Source organism: Nicotiana tabacum, unplaced genomic scaffold (genome assembly GCF_000715075.1).
Source record: "Nicotiana tabacum cultivar K326 unplaced genomic scaffold, ASM71507v2 Un00080, whole genome shotgun sequence".
Lineage (NCBI taxonomy): Eukaryota > Viridiplantae > Streptophyta > Magnoliopsida > Solanales > Solanaceae > Nicotiana > Nicotiana tabacum.
The window spans coordinates 99,666-118,502 of NW_027438318.1; the positions used below are offsets into that span (position 1 = coordinate 99,666).

Sequence of the window (18,837 nt, forward strand, 5' to 3'; positions counted from 1 at the left end):
CTGAGTTAATTAACAAAAATAGCAATTCACAAACATCATGTATATATGTCTCGCTCAATTCGCGTACTATCCGCATGAACTAGGATTGTATTTCAAACATCACATATACATATTACCAACAACAAATATGAAGGACATGGGCAGAGGTGACCTACTTGTGATTAACGTCTGATGCGTTGGAACTGCGACGAAACCTCGGACAACAACCTCGATGTACCGGACCTCGACGAACCAAAGACGACCTCAACAGAAGCAGAAAACTCGGACCAAGGCTGTCAACGACCTAAGATGTTGGTTGCTGCTGTGTTTTTTCTTTTCGACGCAGCAACTGGTACGTGAATATGAAGCAAAATGGGTCGTTTGGATGTGAGGAAGGAGCGGCTATGGAGGGTCGTTTGGGCAGTGGTCGATGCTTCTACTGGTTGCTGGGAATACGAGGAGTCGTTTGGGCGTAAGTGTGGTTGCTTGGATGAGAAGAAACGCAGCAACAACTGCTCGGCAACGCAGCAACAGCTGCTGCTCGAATGACGAAGCAACAATGGCTGCAGTAGGGTCGACGAGGCTGGGGCGTGGATGGTGGTGATCGACTGGTAAGTGACAATGTGAGACGATGAGGCTGGATGCAATCGAAGGAGCTGGTGGTGGGGTCGTTTGGACAGAAAAGATGAAGCCGAAGGTTCTGGGTTTTTCTTTTGTTTTCTTCCGCTTCCGTATGAAGAAGAAGATGAACGGTCTTTTTTCCTCCCCCCTTTTCACGTTCCCCCCCCTTTCCAATTTCCTTTTGTTTTTTAATCCAATCCCCTGCCCGTTTCTTTCTTTTCCAATTCCCAACTCCCCCTGTCTCTTTCCTTTCTTAAAGAATTATTTTTTTTGCTTTTAAAATTCTTTCCTCCATTCTTTTTATCTTTTTCCTCCCCCTTTTCACGTTATGTCCCCTCTTTCTTCCAAATTTTCAGCCTTTGTGCAAAGAACATGGACCCCACGTGTAGGGGTCCAAGACATGTGTCCCCCATGCGTGGTGGGGTTCGGATTATTATGGATTAGGTCCGAAAATTAGGCCTAAAAATGGGTAGTTTAAACCCAAATATTATTCTTTGTCCAGACCCGAGAATAAAAACACGATGTTATTTAATTTATCCTATGCAAGCAAAATAACTACCAAAATAAGACTAACATTTAAAACAAAACTATTTCTCCTTTTTTTAGTATTTTTTTCAAGATTAAAATAGTTACAAAGCATAAATAAAACTATTTTTGTCATTTTCGTTTTTATATAAAGATAAAATATAAAGTACTATTTTTATATTTTTTTAAGTTTAAAATGACTACAAAACATTAATAAAACTATATACTTTTTTTTTTATAATTTTCGAAATTATACAAAGTACAAAAATAAGGTACTATTTTTTTTGTATTTTTTCAAGTTTATGAGAAATACATAAGCTAAATTTTATATATATATTTTTTGTAATTTTTCTTTTGCGACGAAAATAAAGTAAAATAGTCAAAATAACTAAAATAGCTATATTAGACCTAAATTAAATATTTACGCTAAAAATGTGAAAATTCCCGGGGAGGGTCAAAAATCACACGTCTACAAATGTTACATACTGTGTTTAGTTTAGGAGTAATTAGTTAAATACCATGATTAACTACCTAGTGGGATCATAATATGTGCATTTAGGCTTAGATTGAGCAAAATCTAAAACCCTAGGTTGGTATTACTGGTTGTGGTTTACCGCGGTCCGTAGTGGATTTATTGTGGTCCGTGGTGCTTCCGTGGTTTGCAATCCTATTTTGTGCGGACCGCGGTAGTAAAACTTCTGAAAGTTGAGAATTGAGGACCGCGACCGCGGTGGATTTTGTGCGGTCTGCGGTGCCTTAATGCAGACCACGGTACCATTTTGTGCAATCCGCGGTGGTCTTTATCAGAGTGTGGGTAGTCTGACCCCCACCTCGATGCGGGCCGCGGTGCTGTTTTGTGCGGTCTGCAGTGGTCCCTTTGCGGCTGCACTACATTTTGTGCGGTCCGCAGTCTGCAACTACTTTTTTCTATGTCTGCAATTGTTTTCTTTTCTGATTCTTCTGATACTGTGATACTAACAAGCTTCAACTGAATTCCACTTGCAGACAATGGTTCAATCACATGGCGGTGGTAGAAAACAACAGGGAAAAGGAGAGTCCTCCCGGGTTAGAGGAAAAGGCATGATCAAATTGACTCCCCAAGTCCGGCAAGCTATCAAAGATACTAGGAAGACAATAAGGGCTGCTGATAGAGCTATTTCCCATTCGGGGAGTATGTATGTGCCCTCTCGGGAGGATTCTGACTCAGACTCCGTGCTAGAATATGCTGACTGGCCGGAAAGGAACAGATTGAGAGATACACCTCCGGGCACCTCTACTGCCCAAGCGTTAGTGCAAATTTCTTCTGAGTCGTCTGAGGGCTCAACTGTGGGTAGTGATAGTGCCTCTTCTACCTCACCTACAACTTCAATACCCAGTGAGGATCTCATAGAAGAAGTAGGAGGGGGTGAGCCCCAAGTAGGAGAAGTAGAGAGAACCAGGAAACCGGAAGCATGACAAGATAGGTTTATGAGTGAAGTGTCCTACCACAAGTTCAGAGAATGGTGGCCCGAGAGGAAGTTGATACCTCAGCGGAAATTTATTACAAAGGACCTTTTGCCTCACAACCCCAATGTGCTGAGGCAGTTTAGAGAAAGAGTAGGCTGGGACTATTTCATAGGCCACGTTGAGGATGCAAATGAGTACTTGGTGAAGGAGTTTTACACGAATGTTGCCCACATCATAAAGGGCACTACAATGACCAATGTGCAAAATTTGAAAGTAAAGTTTGATGGAAAAACGATCAATGACTACCTGGGCTTCTCGGAGGAAGATGATACATTGCACTTAGAGAAGGTAGCTTTGGGGGAGGAGGCCCTTCTGTGGTTAGCTGATTACTTGGTAATCCTAAGTACCACCCCAGCATGGTTGACAACAGGAGTAAAAATTCTGAGGAGAACCCTGAACTTCGAAGCAAAAGGGTGGGAGACATTTGTTTGTAGCAGGCTAGATCCCACCACTCATGACAACTCTCTTCCTATCTCCCGGGCTATATTGGTGGCGTCTATCATGGCGTGGTACCCGATCAACATCGGGAATGTGATATCTAGGGTGATTACACGGGTGGTGAACGAAGGTGATATATCCTACCCCTTCCTAAATTTCCTGACCATGTATTTTGAGGATCAAGATGTGGAGAAGAGAAAATTTGATGTGAAGTGAAACCCAAGGCACCTTTCTCCTGGTACAACACCAAGGGTGATGACAACCCCAAGGACCCTAAAGGCAAAGCCACTACTTTGACTGGCCAGTCTGAAGAGCCAGTAGTAGTAGTGGCTCCTACTCAGCCTCCTTCAGCCACCCCAGACATGGCCCTAGGGCCCTCCACTTCTACAGTTCTAGATATCCCCTCATCCACAGCATATCCTTTGACTGCCCACCGCTTGAGCCAAACCCTTGCCAGTATCAATAACTGGATGCAGGAAGCTACTTCTAAGCTGTCTGTACTTTCTACTTCGGTGGCAGCCCAGTCTGCACCTCCTCAACCACAGGTCCCACAGTCAATGGAGGACACTCTCAAGGAGCTTCTGGAGAACCAGAAGAAGCTCCTAGAGAGCCAACAATTAATATTGGATGATGTGGGTTCACATGGAAAAGCACTGAAGGAGTTTAACAAAGAAACAAAGAAATTGAGAAAGACTCGGACATCCAAGGAGTCGGTGAAAGAGCTGAGGGTGGAGGTGGAGAAATTGAAGGCTGATCACTTGCCTTTGGATCTTTTATTACATGACCCGGATCTAGTAGCCCAGCTTGAGCCAGAGCAGGAGACAGAGAGGCCAACAAAGAGGAAGAGGGTGATTCCCCATGCTGATGATGCTGTTATAGAGTGGAGGACCCGCATGGAGGTTCCTCTAGCCAGCCCCAAATTCTAGTATAGGCCCAAGACCCAGTACAGGCACAGGTCCCAGTGGAGACATAGGTTACAAGGATCCAGTCATAGGTTCCCGAGCAGTCCGAGGACCCAGGGACCCAGACTTATGATCCTATGCAGACGGAGGGCCAATAGGGAGTTTCCTTTTACTATCTATATTTTACCTTGAGATATTTTTGGTTAGTTAGCATTGAGGACAATGCTAGTTCTTAGTTGAGGGGGCAGCCCTATTTGGATGATTTAGACTGTATATATGACACTATTTTCTTTTATTATGCTTTCTGTTTTACTTTTGGTATGTACATAATTGTACCATTCTAGTTTACTTTTCGTACTTTGCAACTTTGGTCTGTATATAAAGTTACCTTCTGATGTATATAGTCATTCCCTCTATGTATATTCATCTAAATCCCCTCTTGTACATAGTCATTATACTTTCCGCATTTTCTCTTTCATAGCTTCTTATTTCATTTTGATAGCTTCTTATTTTGAGTTTTGTGCTCAATAAGACTTTCGTTTTCTTAATGCCACGGTTCTTTCCAAAGGTGGAATTTGTGTGAACCGGGTGGCTCTTCCCTATAATGGATGGCATGACAACCTTCTTAAGGGTTTGAGTTTGTTTGCTTTTTGCTTTTTTGTGTAAATAGTAGCTAGTGAGTAATGGTGCCTCAAGCAAAGCTTTACTTGGTCCTAACACATTTGCCTTTGATCCTATAGTCAAAAATAAATTGTTGTGTATAGGATGGTGAAAGTTGTGACCTTGAGACTCTTGTATTGGCCGATAATCATCAAGTGGTTTTTCGGGACCATTCATGTTGCTCAAATCTTATCTAAGGTTGGTGTGGCCCCCCGATTCTGTCTCTTTAGCAATCATATAACTTGTGTGGTGAGAATTTGAATTGCAAGTCCAAGTCCCGAGCCATGAGTCTAGAACTTGCCCTAAATATTTATCTAGTGAAATTCTAAGTGTAGTTTGACTTGAGATGTGATTATAGGCTCTCCTTTATCCGAATGATGTCTTGAAAACTTCTATAGCCTACCATTGTTAATATCTCTAGTAAACTCTTTTGAGCCATAGACCTTTTTCTTTCAAAAATCACGATACAAGCCTTTACCCATTCTAAAAATACCCTCTCTTGGCACCCGATCTTTCCTTAGCACAAGGCAAAAACATAAGTTTGGGGGAAGAGACGAGAAATGCAACAAAGTGATAAAAGGTACAAAATAAAGAAAAGGAAAGGCAATGAAAAAGAAAGAAAATCAAAAAGTCAAAAAGAATGTGCAATGTAGAAAAAATATGAAGGGATTCAATAAAAGTAAAGAGATGAAAGGTGTGGAAAGTTGAGTAAGGAGAAAAAGGTTTGAAATGAACAAGAAAGAATGACAATGTGTCTCTCTAACCCCTAAGAAAGAAGTTAAATGACTCAAAAAGTCAAGAGAATGTGTGCCAAAATAAAGCAAATGAAGTGCTTAAGAGAAGATGGAACCCACCTAGACCAAATATTTCCTACCCTAAACCAAAATCCTTCAATATATCTCCACAAAAGCCCTATATGATCTTGAGTTGGATGAAGCTTACATTAGTAGTGACTCACATATGGGGCAAGCTTATGGTACTTAGAGCCAAACTTGTGACCTTTCTTTGAGAAAGATGAGTGTGTTTTCCACAATCCTCGTTCTAAGTGCTACAATCTAAAAGTGAGGGTTGCTTAGGGAAAGTTGAGGAGTATGAGTTTGGGTTCCACAATGACCAAAGTAGTAGAAAAAGTTTCTTTGATGGGTTGAGTCAACTCTTGATGCTCTTGTGTCGCACTAAATCCATGGTGTTTAGAAGGCCAAATGTTGTTAATGATTCATTTGAATTGAGGACAATTGTTAGTCCCAATTGATGGTAGATGAGGTCACTTTAGGCCAGCTAAATTTTCTTGGATTTACTCTTAAGAGGTGGGTCTTATTTTGTTTGCTTGAGGACAAGCAAAAGCTTAAGTTTGAGGGAGTTAATAACTAGGGATTCTAGTTCATTTTACACTCCCTTTTACTTGAGTTTTGATTAAAAATGTATACAAATAGTCTCAAAGGCTTACATGTTGTAATTGTTTGTAGGGTTTGGTCAAAAAGGTAACAATTAGTCAAAACCAGCTCAAAAAGGAGTGAAACATGCACAAGTACCAAGAACAAGTCCAAGCATAGTTGCAACAAATCCACTGCAGCCGCATTATTAGTGCAGTCCGCAATGAGGAGATTCAGAGAGGTGCATATTTTGGAAGCCCAAACACTGCGACAACAAACCATTTTATGCAGACCGCAATGGCCTCACCACGACCGCAATCAAGTTTGTGCAGTCCGCAAAGATGGAGGTTCATAGAGTTGGGAGTTTGGAGATTAAGGCCAATGTGGTCCGCGGTCCTTTTTGTGCGGACCGCAGTTGAAGCCACCGCGGCCGCGGTGCATTTTATGCGGTCCGCGGTGGCCAGATTCAGAGAATGATCAATTAAGCCAAGAAGCCTCATTGCGGTCCGCGTGTGGACCGCACTACCTCGTCATGGGTATTTTTGTCCAGAAAATTCGGCCTAGTATAAATACTTTCTTTTCACATTTTTAGGGCATATTTTGTAATCTAACTTTCGGATGAGCACGTGAACAGTGGTTTTTGACTATTTTGAGTAATTTTATAGTGGGTTTATCATTGAATCTTCAATTTTTCGCTTGTAATTAAATCTTATGGATTATTCTTCATCTATTTCTCTATTTTCTTTCATTATTATGAGTAGCTAGACCCATTAGCTAGGGTTGTGGCTCAACCCTAGTATGGGTATTTGATGGGTCTTTTGATTTAAGGCTTAGATGTTTATGAGTAGTTGATATTTTGACTGATTTGTGTTTTCCATGTTGAATTAGTGGTTGTAAATACTAATTTATGCCTATTTGACTTGGGATCTTCTTGAGAAAGAGAGCTTGAGTCTAGGAAAATCAGTCCAACAAGGAATTGGAGTGTAATCAAGAGATTGATAGCCCCAATTAAAGGGTTAAACCTAGAGATAGTAATACCTGACTTGAGCCTATATTGCTTGCACGAATTTGACACCCAATTGGTCTTGAGAAAGTCAATTAGGGAAAAGTCACTCAAGCTATCGAGAGGTATAGAGTGAGTAATTCCGTGCATTGGCTATATCACAATCCCCAACATAACGTCTTTGCCTTAGGCTTTAGATCCCGTCAAGTATTTACCTAGGAGAAAGCCACTTCCCTAGTGCCTCTTTAACTAATTAGAAAACCCTGCAAGCAATCATTCTTAGTTTAATTTAGCATACTATTAGCATAAATATTAGAAGTAAAAACCAACCAAAAGATGATTGGAAGAGTAATTAAGAGCAATATGCATCTCTAGTTCAGATAAGAATCCAATTCCCACTTATAGCTCCCTGTGGATTCGATCCCGACCATCTCGTGTAAAAGCTGCTTCGACCACTCTCGCTACTTTGTAGTGGTGTAGGGTTGGTTCTGATCACGCACCCTAGTCTCACCCTAAAAGTATATGTTATCACATTCCCACCTTGTCGACTTTCAACGAAACATTATTTTCTTCAATTCCTTAGCTTCTTAAACCTTCCAACCCTGTTTGTACTTGTTGTTCATGATCTTCAATATATGTAACATCCGAGGTAACATGATAACTTACTTTATATACTTCCAAAGATGATTTCATTTTTGGTATTACATCAATTGACTTAAGACGTATCCTTACGTATGAATATAGGGTGTAACAAATGGCAACTAGCTCCTCCTCATAACCCAAACTCTCATCTAGCTGATAGTACTGAAGTTTAACACATGGGACAAGTCGACATAATACCTCCGAATCATAGACACGTAAAAAACTGGACAAACGCTTGATAGTCTAGGAGGTAAAGCAAGCTCATAAGCAATCTCCCCAACTCGCCTCAACACCTCGAATGGGCCATTAAACCTTGGGCTCAACTTTCCCTTCTTCCCGAATCTCATAATACCCTTCATCGATGAAGCTTTCAAGAGGACCTTCTCGTCGACCATGAATGATACATCACGCGCCTTCTGATGCGTAACTCTTCTTTTTGGACTGAGCTGTGCGAAGTCTTTCCTGAATCAACTTTAACTTCTCTAAGGCATATTTCACCAAATCTGTACCATACAACTTAGCCTCACCGGGCTCAAACCACCCGATAGGAGAACGGCATCGCCGACTGTATAAAGCCTCAAATGGAGCCATCTCGATGCTGGATTGATAACTATTGTTGTAAGCAAACTCGGCCAAATGCAAGAATTGGTCCCACTGCCCTTCGAAGTTAATAACACATACTCTGAGCATGCCCTCTAGAATCTGAACTGTCCGATCTGACTGCCCGTCAGTCCGCGAGTGAAATGCTATGCTGAGCTCTATTCGGGTCCCCAACTCACTCTGTACGGCTCTCCAGTAATGGGAAGTGAACTGAGGGCCTCTATCTGATATGATGGAAACAGGCACACCATGCAACCGAACTATCTTCCGAATGTAGATCTTAGCCAACCTCTCTGAAGTATAAGTAGTCACTATCAGAATTAAATGTGCTGACTTGGCCAGCCTGTCGACAATGACACAAACTACACCAAACTTCCGCAATGTCCATGGCAACCCAACTACGAAGTCCATAGTAATGCGCTCCCACTTCCACTCAGGTATAAGCATCTGCTGTAGTAGGCTACCTGGCCTCTAATGCTCATACTTAACCTGCTGGTAATTCAAGCATCTAGCCATATACTCAACTATGTCTTTCTTCATCCGCCGCCACCAATAATGTTGCCTTAAGTCACGATACATCTTCATAGCACCTGGATGAATAGAATACCGTGAACTGTATGCCTCCTCTAGAATCCTCTCTCTCAAGCCATCGACATTAGGAACACATAGGTGACCCTAGAGTCGCAGAACACCATCCTCACCAATAGAAACCTCCTTGGCACCACCCTATAGTACCATCTCTCTGAGAACTACCAAATGTGGATCATCGAACTACCGAGCCTTGATCTACCCCAATAATGAAGACAGAGCAACAACGTATGCAAAAACTCGACTGGGCTTTGAAATGTCCAACCTCACAAGTTTGTTAGGCAATGACTGAATATCCAAAGCTAGTGGTCTCTTCTCCACTGAAATGAATGCCAAGTTACATATGTTCTCTGCCTTCCTACTTTAGGCATCTACAACCACATTTGCCTTGCCCGGATGATAAAGAATGGTGATGTCGTAATCCTTTAGTAACTCAAGCCATCTACGCTGCCTCAAATTGAGATCCCTCTGTTTGAACAAATACTGCAAACTACGATGGTCAGTGTTAACCTCACATGACACCCCATACAGATAATGGCTCCATATCTTAAGAGCATGAACAATCGCTGATAACTCCAGGTCGTGCATAGGGTAATTCTTCTTATGAATCTTCAGCTAACGTGAAACATATGCAATAACTCGCCCATCCTGCATCAATACATATCCCAAGCCGACACGTGAAGCGTCGCAATATACCATATACATTCCTGAACCAGAAGGCAACACTAGAACCAGTGTTGTAGTCAAAGCTGTCTTGAGCTTATGAAAGCTCGCCTCACAATCATCGAACCAATAGAAAGGAGCACCCTTTTGGGTCAATCTAGTCAGAGGTGATGCAATGGATGAAAAGCCCTGCACAAATCGGCGGTAATAACCTGCTAACCCCAGAAAACTCCTGATCTCAGTCAGTGAAGTAGGACATGGCCAACTCTGAACTGCCTCAATCTTCTTGGGATTCACCTTAATACCCCCTCCTGACACAATATGCCCCAAGAATGCCACTGACTCTAGCCAAAACTCACACTTGGAGAACTTAGCATATAGCTTCTGCTTTTGCAATGTCTATATCATTACTCTCAAATGCTGCTCGTGCTCTCCCAGGCTACATGAGTATATCAAGATGTCGTCAATGAAGACGATAACAAAAGAATCAATATAAGGCCTGAACACCCTGTTCATCAAGTCCATAAATGCTGTTGGGGCATTAGTCAAGCCAAAAGACATCACCAGAAACTCATAGTGGCCATATCTAGTACGAAAAGCAGTCTTCGGGACATCTGAGTCCCGAATCTTCAACTGATGATACCCCGATCTCAAGTAAATCTTAGAAAACACCCTAGAACCCTGCAACTATTCGAACAAATCAATAATCCGCGACAATAGGTGCTTGTCCTTGATGGTAGCCTTGTTCAACTAGCGGTAATCAATGCACATCCGCATGGTCCCATCCTTCTTCTTCACAAACAACACTGGTGCACCCCAAGGTGATACACTCGGTCTAACAAACCCCTTTGCTAACAACTCCTCAAGTTGCTCCTTCAACTCTTTTGGATCCATGCGGTATGGTGGGCCTAGAGCCAAGTCAATACAAAAATCAATATCACGATCCGGTGGCATGCCAGGAAGGTCAGAAGGAAACACATCGGCAAACTCCCGGACTACTAGAATTGAGTCAATCATTAGAGACTCTGCGGTGGTGTACCGAACATATGCTAGATAAGCCAAACAACCATTCTCGACCATATGTCGAGCCTTCAAAAAAGAGATAACCCAACTAGATGTACTAACTGAGGAACCCTTCCACTCCAACCTTGGCAACTCTGGCATTGCTAAAGTAACAGTCTTGGCATGGCAATCTAGGATGGCGTGATATGGGGATGACCAATTCATGCCTATGATGACCTCAAAGTCGGTCATATCAAGCAACAAGAGGTATGCACTAGTCTCACAACCATAGAATTACCCACGGGAGTGGACACATGAACATGAGTACCCAAGGACTCACGAGGAATATCTAGAAAAAGAGCAAACATAGATGATACATATGAATAGGTAGAACCTGGATCAAATAGCAATGAAGCATCCCTACCACAGACGGAAATAATATCTGTGATAACGGCATCTGAGGCCAATACATCTGGTCTGGCCAGAAAAGCATAGAATCTGGCTGGAGCAGTAGCTGGCTGGCCTCCACCTGACTGAGCAGTAGCTGGCTGGCCTCTCCTTGTCTGGCCTTCACCTCTAGGATGGCCCCTACCAGTCTATTCTCGGCCTATGGGTGGCTGGCAACTGGTGCTGTAATCATGGGTTGCTGACCTTGCTGTACTGCCTTGCCCCGAAGCCTGGGGTAGTATCTCCTCATATGAACAAGATCACCGCATTCAAAACAACCCCGCGGTGCGGTGACCTGCTGCCCTGATGTCTGACCCTGATGGCTTGTAGACCCACTGGAAGAAGCCTGAATAGCCGGTGGGCGGTATGAACTCTCCGTCATAGTAGTGAAATAGGAACAAGAAGAACGCTGAGGACCTGAATACCCGCTAGAAGAACCTTGAATAGCTGGAGGGTGGTAAGAACTCTCTAGTATGGCGCTGAAATAGGGGCGCGCTGGAGCACCTCGAGGAGGTGGTGGTGCTGAATATGGGGGCCTGCTAGGCTGACCCTTCCCAAATGGACCTCTGCCCCTAGCCGGGGCACCTCTAAACTCTCTAGAGAATCTATCCCTCTTGTCCTACTGCATCTGCTCTCTACATAAGATTGCCACTATCTACGGGCCATACCCTCCAGCTGGAAAGTAGTGAAGTCAACCCCATGAAACTCCAATATCCTCATGTTGTGCAGTTTGTCCCTGCACATATCAATGAAATACTGGGCATCCTCATGATGCTCGCCCCCAAAGATAGGGGGTGTAGTCTAGTACATCTATCCAATAACTTCTACGGATCGCCATCCACAGCTTGTCTGGGCTCGGGTACTACTGCGGCAATTGGCTGAGCCCCATCCATGGGTAGTGCACCCGGAGTCTGGTACACTACAACTGCATGACTAGGAGCCTGAGCAGTAGGGGTCTGTTCTCCCCATCTTGCCTGAGATGTAGCTGGGTCTGCTGGAAATAAACTAGCCCAAGTCATAGTATCCATCAGCCGCAACATACGGCCCATGACCTCCTGGAAACCCGGTGCCATCATAAAGTCTGACGGGGTAGGCTCAGTTGCGGGCACCTCGCCCTGCTCCTCAATGACGGGATCCCCCGTAGGATCTGCCAGTGGTGCAACTAGTGAAGCTATGTGACGCCCTCGTCCCCTACCCCCAGCCTCTGCCTCGGCCTCTAGCAACGAGGGGAGCAGCTCCTCCTGGGTCTGGAACATTTGACGTGCGCGTCCTCACCATCTGAGAGAGAATAGAAGAAGGAAATTTAGTATACCATCAACTACACGATAGGAGATGAATAAAGAGTAGTTTCCTAACACCCTATAGTCTCTTAAAGATAAATACAAATGTCTATGTACCGATCCGCAAGACTATATTAGGTTTGCCCATGACTTGTGAGACCTACGTGAACCTAGTGCTCTGATACCATGTTGTCACGACCCAAATTCCATTATAAGTCATGATGGCGCCCAACACCGTTGTTAGGCAAGCCAATCCTAAGCAACTAGTGAGTCCTCATCATTTTGCGAACATATCCCAACTTTTCTTAACAGTTATGCTTTTAAACAGTCGATAATTAACAAGTTTGTAATGACATAAATACATCCCAAAACAATAGTCTACAGTGTGTGCCAGGACTAGTGTCACAATTACTAGGGCAACTAGTAGAATGTGCAAAATATCACTATCATACTACTTGAGACAGAACAGATAGTACATAATAATAACAAAAGAAGAGAACTCTGGTATGCTACTGAATGGCTCAGAAGGGGGAGGGGGGAAGCTCACCGCGAGATCTTGATCAAGAATTAGGAACGCGCGCCGGAGGTGTAACTAGATGCACCTGCCTCAGATCCTGTACAGTTAAGTACAGAAGCATAGTATGAGTACATAAACAACATGTACCCAGCAAGTATCCAGTGTAACCTCAAAGAAGTAGTAATGAGGGGTCGACTTGATACTTACTAAGGTCGATATCAATAATATTTAAGGTTTACGCTAAGCATGGATAACTTGAATATAATGACAAATCTCAGAATCAGAGAGAATGATATGTCAATTTCAGTCATGTCTTATGATAGTTGCACTTCAAAGCATTTAAACAGAGTAAGTCATGGATAAATTTCACATAAATAACATGCGCACATTATGCCGAGGTCGTACGGCCTAGTCCAACATAATAATTACGGTGCACTACCAGAGGGTCGAATGACGCGAACCATAGATGCATCTATATCTACCGAGGCGATCGGCCCGATCCACAAATAGCAATTATCATCAAAAAGGCACATAAAGGCGCATTTATAGCCAAATAAATCCATACATTTCTCAAGTAAGTATGTACAGTCGTTTATATTTATTTTCAATCCCTAACATGTTCTAAGTGATCTCATTAACAAGTAAGAACATAAGCATTTGCAAGTATGGCATGATACGGATCCTAAACTACCCAGACAATTAGCATAATAATAGCTACGTATGGACTCTCATCACCACGTATGTACGTAGCCCTCACAGACAATCACATATATTCATTTAATTCACTTAGGGGTTTATTTCCCCCTTACGAGGTTAGAAAGGAGACTCACCTTGCTCCAAAGTACTTCCAAATTCAAGAACGTGCTCAAAACCCTCAATTCAGAGTCGAATGATCCAAAACTAATTAAACGGGGTAAGAACTAGTCAATACAAGCTCAAGAATTCTTATTCTAGCTATAAGAGTAATTTTTCAACCCTAAATGCAATTCCTAAAATTCATCCCCCAGGCCCACATGCCCGGATTCCAGAATTTTTTGAAGAAAGTTATTACCCATAACCTAAGGATCAAGAATATATGATTTTTACTCCATTTCATAATAAATTTCGTGGTTTGATCTTGTTTTTATCAAAACCCTAGGTTTTACTCTAATCCCATGATTTTCACTAATTTTTATGTGTTAATCTACCCAATACCCAAGTATTAAACTCACATTAAGTAGAAATAACTTACCTCACAATGCTAGGTTGAAATCTCCTCTTTGAAAGCTCCCAAATCGCCCAAGTGTAGAAATGAAATGAAATAAATGGTCTAAGTCCCATTTTTAAAAGCTGTGCCAAGGTCTCTAATGTCGCATTTGCGACATCAGGTTTGCAAATACGAAGTCGCAATTGCGACAAAACCATCGCAAATGCGAACTGGGCCTCTCTCTGCAATGATCGCAAATGTGACAGAAGGGTCGCAAATGCACAAAATGTCGCAAATGGGACCACTGCCCAACCCAGACTTTATCAAAATTGCAAAGCATTCCTCGCAAATGCGAGGATCACAAATGCTAACAATTCCTCGCATTTGCGAGACCTACAACTCTGCCCAGAAACACCAGAAAAACTGGGGTGTTTTCACTCCCAACCTACGTCAGAAACTTACCCGAGCCCTCGGGGCTCCACTCTGAATACTCACACAAGTCTAACAACATCATACTAACTTGCTCGCACGATCAAATCGCCGAAATAACATCTAAAACCACGGATTTAACAACAAAATGCATGAAATCCTGAAGAACATTTGAAATTCCTATTTTTACAACTGGACGTCCGAATCACGTCAAATCAGTCCCGTTTCTCACCAAATTTTACATACATGACTTAAATGTTATAATGGACCTATACTGTGCTCCGGAACCAACATACAGGCCTGATACCAACATGATCAACATTATTCAATTTCTTTAAATCCTTAGATTTTCAGTTTAACAATTTTTAACAAAAAATCATTACTCGGGCTAGGAACCTCAGAATTCGATTCCGGGCATACGCCCAAGTCCCATATTTTACTACGGACCCTCTGAGACCGTCAAAATACAAGTCCAGATCCATTTACTGAATATGTTGACCAAAGTCAAACTTGGCCTGTTGGAACCAAGTGTTCCGATTTCAATCCAAACTCTTCCAAATCCCGAACCAACCATCCTCGCAAGTTATAAATCAGTTAAAGCAAGTACAGAAAGTTTTATTTAGGGAAACATGGTTCTAGAAAGCAAAACGACCAGTCGGATCATTACAGGGGGAGTTGGAAATGCAACTTACAATGTGATGACTGAAAATAATGCACACATCAGGAATACAAGTTACAATGGTTCAATTGATGTCAACTCCCAGGAAAATCAATTTCAAGCATCAGGAAATTCATTTAATCAGATGCTAATGTATAAAAAGTTAGACACAGGAAAGCTCAATTATAATATGGGACAAGGACCTACTACTCAGCTGAATGTACAAGGGTTGCCTCCAATAACAAGCTGCACTTTTTCAAAAGAACATTATGAACAAATCCTATAGATATTGAATAAAGCTTCAGGTGTTAATGGTTTTGAGACTGCTTCTACATCTAATGCAGCAGGTATTAGCACTGCTTGATTAGCTTCTACTAGTCTACAAGAGTGGATAATCGATACTAGTGCTACCAATCATATAGTAGCTGACTTAAGTCTGTTAAACAAAGCCTCCGTTATGCAACCAGACTATCCAAAAAAGTGTTCCTACCTAATGGAGATATAACACACGTGTCTTACATTGGTTCTAGTAATATCACTAATAGAATCACAGTATTTGAAGTACAATTTACTATCAGTCTCTAAGGTCACAAAAGAACTAAAGTGCTCAGTAGCCTTTTTTCCTAATTTTTGTATTTTTCAGGATCTCTTCAATGGGAAAGTGACGACGATTGGTAGAGAAAATAATGGATTATATATTCTAAGTGAAAATAATTAACTAGTTAGAACTCGTAATGAATTCGTGGTAGCAGCAAAAGGACTTCCAGATATCATTGAACTCAAGAAAAATGAAGATATAGATATATGCATAAAAGATTTGGACATGTATCAGCCTTAGTACTTAAGAAATGACTATCTATAAAGACTGAAATAATAGCTGAAAGAGTAGATAAATGTATTGTGTGTCCATATGCAAAACAAACAAGACTTCTTTTTCCAATCAGTAATACAAAAGCTTCTGTTTGTTTTGAATTAGTACATGTTAATTTATGGGAGCCTTATTAATTACCTACAACTGATGGAAACAAATACTTCTTAATAGTAGTTTATGACTACACTAGATTTACTTGGATATATCTATTGAAATTGAAGTCTGATATGAGCACTATGCTACAAAAGTTCATTGCATTTGTCAGAACCAAGTTTGATAAGCTATCAAAGTAATCTTAACAGATAATGGTACTGAATTTGTAAATTCAATATGTGAAACCATGCTCAGCAATCTAGGAATTGTTCATTAAAAACCTGTGCTTATACACCTCAGCAAAATGGAATTGCTGCGAGGAAGCACATGCGTATCCTAAAAGTCACAAGGGCAGTCCGATTTCAAGCAAACATACGAACCAGATGCTGGGGGCATTGTGTGTTAGCTGTAGTTTACTTTATCAAGAGACTACAAAGCATAGTCATAAACAATCAAACACCTTATGAGCGACTGTTTGAAAAAAAGCATAATCTAACTCATCTGAGAGTACTGGATGTCTAGCTTATGCAAAGATAGTCCAGGAACATGACAAAATGATGCCCAGATAAAAAATGACAGTACATATGGGATATGCAACTGAACAGAAGGGATACTTACTATATGAACTAGAAAACAGATCATGTCTTATAAGTAGAGATGTTAGTTTCAGGGAAGATATAATCCCATTAAAAATAAAAATCAAAGAACATCTACCACTATATTCACCCAAGACAACAACTTTCACAAATTGTTCTATGAAACAAATTGTCAACCATCTACAACACTAAATCAGGAAATCACTTAAATGACTGAGAATCATGATACGGTTACTCCTGAATTCTTTGACCAACCAGCTGAATTTAATTCAGAAATAGAACTCATGGATCACCAAGATGAGTTAAGTCAGTTGGATCAAACCACTGAGCTTCAACCACCAACTATGTCATCTTCTATTCAACCGCCTCCTACCACTATAGTCTCAATAGATCAGGATGAGCTCAGAAAGTCACAAAGGGAAAAAGGCCACCTCTTTGGCTCAAAGACTTTGTCTCTCTAAATATTCATCAGGACACACCCTATATCACCTAAATATCAAGCTTACACTACATGTATCTCTTAAACCATAGAGCCTACAAGCTACTTAGAGGCTATCGAGGATCCTAGATGGATAGAAGCAATGAAAGCTTAAATTAATGCATTACACAACAACCACACATGGGACATAGTCAACCTACCAGAAGGCAAACATCCAATAGGATGCAAATGGATCTATAAGATTAAGTACAAAGCTTCAGGAAAAATTGAAAGATTCAAAGCCAGGTTGGTAGCAAAGGAATTTAGCCAACAAGAGGGCATTAATTATCAAGAAACTTTCAGCCCAGTGGTTAAAATGAAGATAGTCAGAGCAATACTTGCTATTGCTACCCAAAAATAGTGGCCATACATCAAATAGATGTATACAATGCCTTTCAACAAGGGGATCTCTATGATGAAATTTACATGCAAATGTCACAAGGATTTACCAGTCAGGGAGAGAAAAAATCAGTATGTTGAGTTTGAGACAGGCTCCGAGACAATGGAATGCCAAGTTAACAGAAGCCTTATTAGGGTATGCATTTAAGCAAAGTCAGTTTGATCATTCTCTTTTCTTCAAGAAGACTTCAGAAGGCATCACTAACGTGTTAGTGTATGTTGATGATATGCTTATCATAGAAGACAGTCTCAACTTGATACAAAATACCAAAACTGCTATAAAGAAGGCTTGCAAAATGAAAGACTTAGGTGAGCTAAAGTATTTCTTAGGCATTGAATTTGCCAGGTCCAAGCAAGGAATTCTAATGTACTAAAAGAAGTATGCACTAGAGTTTATTTCTGAAACTGGACTAGGAGCTGCTAAACCTGCTATCACCCCTCTAGATTACAATATAAAGCTCACAACAAAGGAATATGATGACTGTATCAAGATTTCTGAATCAGACACATTCACTGATGATAAAGAACTGAGGATCATACTCCTTATCAAATATTGATAGGTAAATTGTTGTACATTACCATGACTCGACCTGATATATCTTTTAGTGTTCAGACTCTCAGTCAGTTCCTTCAAAATCCTAAAAAGTCTCACATAGAAGATGCACTTAGAATTGTAAGATATCTGAAAAAGCAGCCTGGCCAAGGTATTTTACTATCTAGTGACATCAGCAATACAGTCATGGGATTTTGTGATGCTGATTGGTTTCCTGCCCACATACAAGAAAATCTGTTACAGGTTATATGATTAAACTTTTAGATTCTTTAGTTTCCTGAAAATCTAAAAAGTAAAACAATTGTATCAAGAAGCTCAACAGAAGCTAAATATAGAAGCATTGCTGCCACAATTGCATATTAATCTGGATGATTGGCTTACTAAAAGAAGTTGATTTTCAGATCAAACTACATGTTGATATTTACAGTGATAGTAAAGCTGCTATGCAGATTGCAGCCAATCCAATGTATCATGAGAGAACGAAATACATCGAAATTGATTGTCACTTCATTCAAGAAAAAAATACTACAAAGGCTGATCACAACTAAGTACATTCCAACCAAAGAACAAACAGCAGATCTCTTAACTAAAAGGCTCAACAAAGTCCAGCACAAATACCTTAGCTCCAAGCCAGGAGTTTACATTGTTTTTGCACTACCTAACTTGAGGGGGAGTGTAGAAAAAGGTATTAAATAACAAGGAAGAAGGGGTTACTTTAGTCATTACTTATTGTATCCGTTAGTGTTAATAAGTTAGTTAGGATGTTAAGTATTAGTTAATTCCTATCTCAGTAACTATAGACTTTATATATAGGACTTGTACTCTCGT

General features: G+C 41.1%; 1 protein-coding gene across 1 annotated transcript; it reads left to right on the forward strand.

Moving 5' to 3' along the window:
* The first annotated feature begins 18,036 nt into the window (after window positions 1-18,036).
* On the forward strand, window positions 18,037-18,557 carry LOC142178938 (putative mitochondrial protein AtMg00240). Its single transcript, XM_075248755.1, has 2 exons — window positions 18,037-18,252; window positions 18,411-18,557. The coding sequence occupies exons 1-2, from the start codon at window positions 18,037-18,039 to the stop codon at window positions 18,555-18,557; spliced, it is 363 nt and encodes a 120-aa protein (XP_075104856.1).
* Window positions 18,558-18,837: the final 280 nt, after the last annotated feature.

Excerpts from the sequence above, each read along its gene's own strand:
- LOC142178938 (XM_075248755.1), top strand. The coding sequence starts at position 18,037 with ATGACTCGACCTGATATATCTTTTAGTGTTCAGACTCTCAGTCAGTTC. Across the intron at positions 18,253-18,410 it reads TACAAGAAAATCTGTTACAG|ATCAAACTACATGTTGATAT; the intron begins GTTATATGATTA and ends GTTGATTTTCAG.